This window comes from Lolium perenne, chromosome 6 (genome assembly GCF_019359855.2).
Source record: "Lolium perenne isolate Kyuss_39 chromosome 6, Kyuss_2.0, whole genome shotgun sequence".
Lineage (NCBI taxonomy): Eukaryota > Viridiplantae > Streptophyta > Magnoliopsida > Poales > Poaceae > Lolium > Lolium perenne.
Window position 1 is genome coordinate 239,658,483 of NC_067249.2, and position 8,598 is coordinate 239,667,080.

General features: G+C 42.2%; 1 protein-coding gene across 1 annotated transcript; it reads left to right on the top strand.

Moving 5' to 3' along the window:
• Positions 1-1,810: 1,810 nt before the first annotated feature.
• On the top strand, positions 1,811-5,141 carry LOC127305718 (probable polygalacturonase). The gene is made up of 5 exons (XM_051336242.2): positions 1,811-2,447; positions 2,903-3,023; positions 3,554-3,802; positions 3,977-4,130; positions 4,326-5,141. Exons 1-5 carry the CDS (start codon positions 2,025-2,027, stop codon positions 4,849-4,851), a joined length of 1,473 nt encoding a protein of 490 aa, XP_051192202.1. The 5' UTR covers positions 1,811-2,024; the 3' UTR covers positions 4,852-5,141.
• Positions 5,142-8,598: the final 3,457 nt, after the last annotated feature.

Below are 8,598 nucleotides of genomic sequence, written 5' to 3' on the forward strand. Positions count from 1 at the left end.
TTAACTCAAAGCACATTATTCGGATGCCTTTGCTAGCTATCTGATGTCGCTCTTTCATGCATGATTTCCCTTTGCTTTGCATTGTTCGTAAATGGGTTGAAGCAGTTTGTACATCGGGATTCGTGCCTTGTTTTACCTCTCTCGTATTTTCATCCCTAAGATGTTTAGGAATGAGAGGGGGATTTGGTGTTCACCCAACACTCTTCCATTCACTTAAATACTATTCCCAAAATATACACTAGTATGATGGTGAGTTTGTAATCGAGAACAAAATGTGGGGATTTGCGGAGATATTTCAAGATTATCTCGTCTGAAACCGGAGAAGTAAACAGATTGGGGATTTTCCAATATTCGAAATAATCCCCTTCGATCTCCTTAAATATATTAGAAGTAAACAAGCCGGTAGGGACTTGTGTGCGTGCTTCACATGTTTGTTCTTCATGACCACATATATGTTCTGTAGCACGCATGGAATTTACACATGTTCAACAAACGACATATTGGATCATAATATCATACACTGTTACAGTTTGCATTGGCAAAGGCCGTTTCTAAGATATAAGCTCATGACTCTCACGATGAATTTTAGGGAAATGGTTGTTTTCAAGATGCATCGGTTGGTCTCCCGCATCGCTGTCCTCACGTGCATGGACCCTCCCCCCTTGAGCGCATTCTTATCGTGCAATGCTCATTCTCTTGTTTGCTCGAGTGCCATGTCCTCACGCGAGCTTCGCCATCCGAGAGTATCTCTCTAGTCCACCTCCCAATTATCTATTCCTCATCTGCCTAGATGATGGTCGAGAGGGGTGGGGTAAGAGGCAACACCACGGGTGCCTCATCTCATGGTAGACATGGAATTCATACCATTGGGATCCGGATATGTCATGATTGCGGGGGAACGGGTCAATTCTAGCCGATATAACCTCATCAACACGTCAAGTCGTGTTGGTTTCATCATTTGCGAGTCTGAAACGACAAGAGCCTCAAACATTATTGGTAGAGAGGTCAATGAAACATAGATTTTTATACATGTTGTATATGGTGTTTCTATATATTGCAAGTGATATGGTGTTTGTTGTGCACACATGAACACCATGTTGCAAGATTCTAGAATACATAAGAGTGATTGGATTTTATGTTGTAATTGTGTTTTTTGGCTGTTTGTCATTTTTGTTTTTCTACGGTACATGTGTTTGTTTTCACATTATGTGTGCTGCAATCCACTTTTAACAAATAAAAAATGGGATCTGTTGTAAACAAATAATTTTTCGTTCCATAGATGTGAGCAAAATGTCACAACATTTTTTGAACAGTTGCTAGGAGGGTGGTGGGAAAACGGTACTACAAAAATGCTACAAAATGCCATAAAAATGTTACACGGGAAGTGGCAGTAAACCAAGATCCCAGGTTTAGTATTTCAAGTAAATCTAGCGGTGGGTACCAAGGAATGAGGTGAAGCCATCGCTCGACCTCCTTGCTTACGCCTAAATATTGGGCGAGGAACAACCTGGTTCATGTAAGAAGTTTCTACGCTTTATCAAAGTGTAAAAGTGTGTAGTTGTCGATTGTCGCTAGGTGGTTCAATGAACTGTTTGTAATTTTTATGTTCGGAATTTCTTGTACCACTGTTGAGATTTATGAACAGGAAGGTGGACGTTTCGGAAAAAAACATCGGTAAACCTTCCGCCGTTAGATCTAGATCAGACGCTGTAGGGAAAGCCACGACTCATGATGATGGTTCTCATTGTCTTCTTCCGGTCGACAGCTTGCGCGATCACCCGCGACATGTGTTCCTCCTCGCTTCCACCTCACTCAAACGCACGCCGTTTCCCTCCTACTATAAACCAAACTCGGCACCAACCAACTCCCATGGCGGAACCTCCCTCACCCCCCTCCCTTCCCCGCTCACCATCCCCCTCCACCTCCGCGCAATCCGAGCTCGCGCCGTCCCGCCCCACCGATTAAGCCCCGCCGCGCCGCGCGCCGTGCCCTAGATCGGGAGATCTCGCCTAGCCGCGCGCGCGATGGTTGAGACGTCGGGAGGGAGGTGGAGGCTCCACCTCCACGGCCAGCGGCGGAGCGCGGCCGCCTTCCTCGCGGCCAACAAGACCCTGCTCGCCGCCGTCTGGGTCGCCGGGTTCACGCTCGTCTTCCTCTGGCAGAGCGCCTCCATGTTCGCCGGGGGCGGGCTCCTCGCGCCCCCGCCGCGCCCGGCGCCCCGGCTGCGCCCGAACGTCTACAACCTCACGGGCTTCGGCGGCGTCGGGGACGGGCGGGCGGTGAACACCCGGGCCTTCGAGCGCGCCGTCGAGGCCGTCGCGGCGCTCGCGGACCGCGGCGGAGCGCAGCTCAATGTGCCGCCCGGACGGTGGCTCACCGGCCCGTTCAACCTCACCAGCCACATGACCCTCTTCCTCGCCGAGGGCGCGGAGATCCTTGCCATCACGGTGAGATTGCTCGCGAGTAGCCTCGGTGTAGCTGTAGAACTGGAGCAATGTGGTTCATTTCTTACCATTTCGAAAACATTAAACTTCAAAATAATTGCCGCCGTGTGATGTCTTGCTAGGACAGATGACTGAAGCGATCATAAATTCACAATAATGATTCAATGTTTACTGAGAGTTTACCATTTTGAAAGGGGTGGGTAAATGCACAATGTAGTTATTACCACTATGCCTGTTCAATTCAGACTATGCTAGTTTGTAGATTGGTAAAACATAGCTAAAAGCAAGAGCCTAGTTTTGGTGGTGTTCGGTGCTTAGATTTGAATGCGTCTGTTCAGAGTTGAGTGGAATATGTTTAGCAGAACAAGGCTTCCAACACTTTGTATCTATAGCCTACCATGGTACCATGCACCGATTTCAGATCACCAAGTGTCTGTTCTGATTTTTTTTCTTGACAGGATGAGAAGAATTGGCCGCTGATGCCCGCACTGCCATCTTATGGGTATGGGAGGGAGCGGAAAGGACCCCGTTTCGGGAGTCTAATTCATGGACAAAATTTGAAAGATGTAGTCATTACAGGTCTGTTTTTTTTAATCTGAGTAAGCTGTCAACACCAGCTTATAAAGCTGTGCTGTCTAATCTACTACAGCACCTTATCGTAGATTTGTTGGTTAACTATGAAGCAACATCAGTGAGGGAATTGCATGATCTGCATATTAAGCAATCTAGTGATAGTAACTCTGTACCAGCATGCCTGACCGAGTGAAATAACATATATCAACTACTTGACCTGTTCTGGGCCTCTAGTCTGAATGTACTTGATTTCAGTATGCATGCATTGGATTTCCCAACCATTCTTAATAAATAGAGCATTACATCCATACCTTGAACTGCATATTATGTAGTGATCTTGATTCTTGAAGTGCAATAATCGAGTTCACTGAAACAGCAGTACCTGCACTTTGTTGGTTTCACTATGCATTTATTTCTGATTTGTGTTACTGTATTATTACTAAAACCGAACAATGATGATATTGCTATGCTACTGCTTCATTGGATGATAGCTATCTAACTGTCGCTTCCTTTCTTCTTTCCACTCTGCTAAATAGGATACAATGGTAGCATAAATGGCCAGGGTGAAGTTTGGTGGTTGAGGCATCGTAGAAGAATGCTGAAGAACACAAGGCCTCCACTTGTGCAACTGATGTGGTCCAAGGACATTATTGTCGCAAATATAACATTGTTGAATTCACCTTTCTGGCACTTCCACCCATATGATTGCACAAATGTTACTGTTTCTAATGTTACAATCTTAGCTCCTATTTCTGGTGCTCCAAACACGGACGGCATAGATCCAGGTATTCATCCTGCACCTATTTTTTTACTGACTTCCATTACATCATATGTTTCTTTGGAAACATCTGGGCGTTATTTCACCATGTAGGAAGATTCTTATCTTAATGACAGAATTTGCTGATCAATAAACCATTGTAGGTATCTTCAGCTGACATATATTTATGTACACTTTGCAGACTCTTGTCAGGATGTCCTTATTGAGAATTGCTACATATCTGTTGGTGATGATGCAATAGCTATAAAGAGCGGGTGGGATCAGTATGGGATTGCATATGGGCAGTCATCTTCTAACATTTTAATACGCAATGTGACAGTCCGTTCTTTGGTCAGGTATAAATTGCTTTGTCAACAATATGTATGTGCATTAGTCTTCTATTGCAAATCCGCTGCTCAAGACAGAGCAGTAGAGTAGAAGGTTTTACACCAGGATGAGCTTTCACATTCTTTTGTATAGAATGTGGAGTATTAGCTGGGGTATACTTCCCAAAAGTTGAGGCTTACACTATTCCTTTTGCCTTTGTGCAGTGCTGGAATTTCAATTGGCAGCGAGATGTCTGGTGGAGTTGCAAATGTTACAGTGGAGAATGTACGCATCTGGGATTCAAGGCGAGGTGTGAGAATAAAGACTGCCATAGGAAGAGGAGGCTACATCCGCAATATCTCCTACCGCAACATAACCTTTGACAATGTTCGTGCTGGGATTGTGATAAAGGTTGACTACAATGAGCATGCTGATGATGGGTATGACAGGAATGCCTTCCCAGACATCACAGGCATATCATTCAAAGACATACATGGGCAGGGTGTCCGGGTTCCTGTCCGTGCTCATGGCAGCAACACCATCCCTATCAAGGATATCACCTTTCAGCGTATGTCAGTAGGCATCAGCTACAAGAAGAAGCATATTTTCCAATGCTCCTACATAGAGGGGCGTGTTATTGGGTCAGTGTTTCCAAAACCATGCGAGAATTTGGACGTCTATAATGAGCATGGACAGCTTGTGAAGCGTGCGGCAATGCTGAACAGCACAGAAGTTGACTATGATATATGATACACAAACAATATGTTGTAGCAGTTATAGTTTTTGGATAGTGTATCTTTTACATTTTTTTATAGAACTGTAAATGCAGAGAGGATTCTCCTTTTCGTAGGTTTGTTTAAAGTGTCTTATATGTGTCTCTACAATGATATGAACTTCTGTTGTTAGAAAAGGTGGAAAGGAGCATTTTTTTTTTTCGAAACGGATAAAGGAGCATTGTGATATTATAAGGTTTTGGCCTTAACTTTCTAGTCTATTGTGCTACACTGTCTGATAAATTCTACCCCTATGTAACTACTGCCTGAAGGGTTTTACTTTCTTTAACCTTAAAGTTTCTTTAATGTACTGCTGTACTCCCTCTGTCCACTAATATAAGATGTTTTAGGTTTTAGTAGATTCATCTATTTTGGTATGTATCTAGTCTACTTTTAGTGTGTAGATTCACTCACTATGGTGTGTATCTAGTTCACTGTGAAGTGTCTAAAACATCTTATATTTGTTAAACGGAGGGAGTATGTATATTGATAGCTGTGAATGCCAAGGTGGTGCCAAATTTTCTTATAGAGAATATTTTGTAACTTTTGTTTCACTTTCAACTCCCTCACACCTGGAGTAGTAAGTCGGAGAAGGTAAAGTTGTTTCTAAATGCTAATTGTTAGTAGCATGTTTATTTCATGAACTCATCTGCCCCCCTTTTTTGACAGTGGAAACTACAAGGATGCATATAGGAAATTAGAAATGCAAGAAAAAGCGAAAGCTGTGATCAAGAGGAGGTTGACCTTAAACCAGAACTGGACAGAGGTCGATCCATGGGACTACTCTCGTGCTTTCTCAGCCAGGTGATTCATCCGTTCCATCACATGCTTCTAACCATTCCATTGTTCCCAATTTGTTCTGATCTCTACGAGTACACGTTTCTATCGATTTCACTAAAGAGAAGAGCACCCAGAGCGAGACATCACTGGTTTCTGCGGCTCTGAGAGATTTTAGGCATTTTATAGCCGGTAGCTATCAGACCGAAGTTCAGATAGCTGGGGATTTGCTGATCTTAGCCCTAGAATAGATAAGATCCTTCATGCCTATCGCTGTTGTTGGATGCCACACATCAACAACCACATCACGTTTACAAACATGTGCTCTTATTTATTATTGCATTGTCACTGCTGTCATCATGACCATTTCAATGTTATTGTTTATCTGTTCAGACTACTGACTTGGTCTCTGGATCAATTACTATCTAGCTTGACAATTGGAAGTAAATGTCTATGTTGATGTTTATTTGGGACAAACACAATAGGTATACCATTAGTTTCTTAGTTTAAGTGCTGTTGCTTAGATATTTTTTTGTAAAGAAATACACCTATTTTCCTGCAAGATAATCAACCCTGTAAATTGACCTTTCTGTAAGAAGGTTTTGATTTCATACTATATTCCACCGATTTTACCTTGGAGTGTACTGTCTCTATTCAGTTAGACAGTTACTTTCTTTATATGAATATATATTTTAGTCTAAGGGAAAAATGTTGTACTAAGAAGAATCCATCACTTAACCAAATCTAAATAATTGCATAGTACGTATATATACTAGAGGCAGTCAAAGTTAAGAGCAATTTCACTTTCATGGTTCACTTTCTAGAACATAGTGTATTTCTGAATGGAGGTAATAGTTGACTTCTAAATGTACCCGCTTTGATTCTGAATCAACCCAAGATTTGCAGCGTCTTCATCTTGATTGCATCATGATAAGCAGTGAGATCACATTGTAGGCAATTAAAACAAGCATTCTGTGCGGAGGGTAGAAGAGAAGTCTATTGCATGCATGTGTGTGTGTGCTTGTGGTCCAGACTCCAGAGCAGGATTTGATATCCGGACACGTGTCTTTGCCCTTTGGGATCTTAAATCTTGTTTGCTCCTGCGTGCTAGCTAAGCGTCACAGTCAAAAGAAGAAGAATGTCCTAGCTTGATTGTCGCAAAAATAAAACTAGAATAAGTGTAGGAGGAACCCCAGAAGAATGTGCCTAGTTCCCACATGTTAAGCACTGTTTCTCAGCTTGCCCCATTCCAGTTGGTTCCATGCTTGCTGACTAATCATTTTTGCTATGGATCAGGCTAGGAGCGTTCTCTATCAGTGACCCTCCCTTACTATTATTGAACTTCTCAGAAGTTTAGGATGAGCCTGCCTGGCGGTGGGCCCTAGCAAGAAACGAGAGCGGCATATCTTGAAGCTGAACTTACGTATATATATCTGGCCGATCCGAATGATGTGGCTTTTTTTGGCTCCTGCGTGTTGGCTACCACCCCCTGGTTGACCTACTAGAAGTACAATAAAGGGAGGAACCCCGTAAGAATGTGCATAGCTAGTTCACACATGTTAAGCACTGTTTGGTGAACTGTTGGTTCTAGTTTGTTCCATGCTACCAATCATTTAGCCATGGATCAGGGAAGAACATTCTTGACACTGACGTCCTTACTGTTATCATTCGATTTTTTCGGAAGATGCTGCTCCCCTAAGTTGAGCTTAGGATATTGGAGAGCGGCGTATCTTGAGATTTAGCTTGAGTGGAATAGTATAGAAGTTCTTCATATTATTCTCTTACTATTTGATAAGCTCTGGTGACCACACTATACATGTTTAACTGGAGCAGTTAATGTTGCACTATTGTTAATCAGTGTAAATAACCAATAGTTAGAGAAGCATAGCCCCCACCCAGAGGCCATACACGCACGCTACTCACGTGGGTGATCTGGCCAGTGTTGTGCAAACAAAAGTGTATCTCGGACAGGTTGACGGACCTTTTGCCAAAGGACTAAAGTACAGCACAGAAGAAGATTCAACTCGTTTTCTATATAGATCAACATGAAGTATTCTCCTACAGATACACTTGGTCTTGCTTCTAGTACTTTACATGTACCCATTGTTACAAAATTAATTCGGCAGAATTGACATGGATGAACTTTTTTTTTGTAACTCATCTGCTGCTTCAGGATATTATAAGAAGAAGGTGATTTGATTTAGTATTGGTTTGGTGCTACGAGACTTTCTACTATAGTTCAGTTACTAGTAGTGATGACGGATGAAGAAACATTGGTGTTGTCTCCATCGCGAGCTCACACGCTGTTCTATTCCCATTAATTTGGTGAACAGTGTATGAAGAGGGGTTCATGGACAGATATGGTGATGATATATTCTTTACTCAGAGGCAAGTTGTTGCTTGCGTGGTTACTAGAGGTGGTTGTAATCACTGTACACTAGAAATCAAACTCAACACGCTGTGTATGCTTTACCAAGACAAATCAAATCATTCTTGAGTGCATCGTTGTTGAAAAAACTCGAAAATGCTATTTAAAGGTTTCTGTTTTTTTTTGCAGATACATACAAATGTTATCCAGAGCCTCTATTTTTTTTGGACAGTTTTGCTGTCCAACAAATTTTTTACAGGATCTACTTATTTTCAGGTTCATTATTGGTATTCTTTTAGGTTCAGTTTATTTTCAAGTATGTTTCCATTTCTGTTGTACTATGTGATTATGTTATAATCATATATACTAATATTCATCGAGACAATTTTGGTCTTTGCATCATTTTTTTAGAGTTCACCCTATCTCAAATTCTTCCCGTCCTCCACCATTGGTCAAATTTGAAAACCTAATTCCGATGAAACTTCAAACGTACATAGTCCCTCCGTCTTATGAAAGTTTGTCTTCGAGTGATGGAGTACTAGACATCCATACATAATTGCATATTTGTCAAAAAAATTG

Bases quoted from the DNA above. Each gene is read 5' to 3' on its own strand.
- LOC127305718 (XM_051336242.2), top strand. From the start codon at position 2,025: ATGGTTGAGACGTCGGGAGGGAGGTGGAGGCTCCACCTCCACGGCCAG. The intron at 3,803-3,976 runs GTATTCATCCTG...TACACTTTGCAG, and splicing joins CACGGACGGCATAGATCCAG to ACTCTTGTCAGGATGTCCTT. The intron at 4,131-4,325 runs GTATAAATTGCT...GCCTTTGTGCAG, and splicing joins ACAGTCCGTTCTTTGGTCAG to TGCTGGAATTTCAATTGGCA.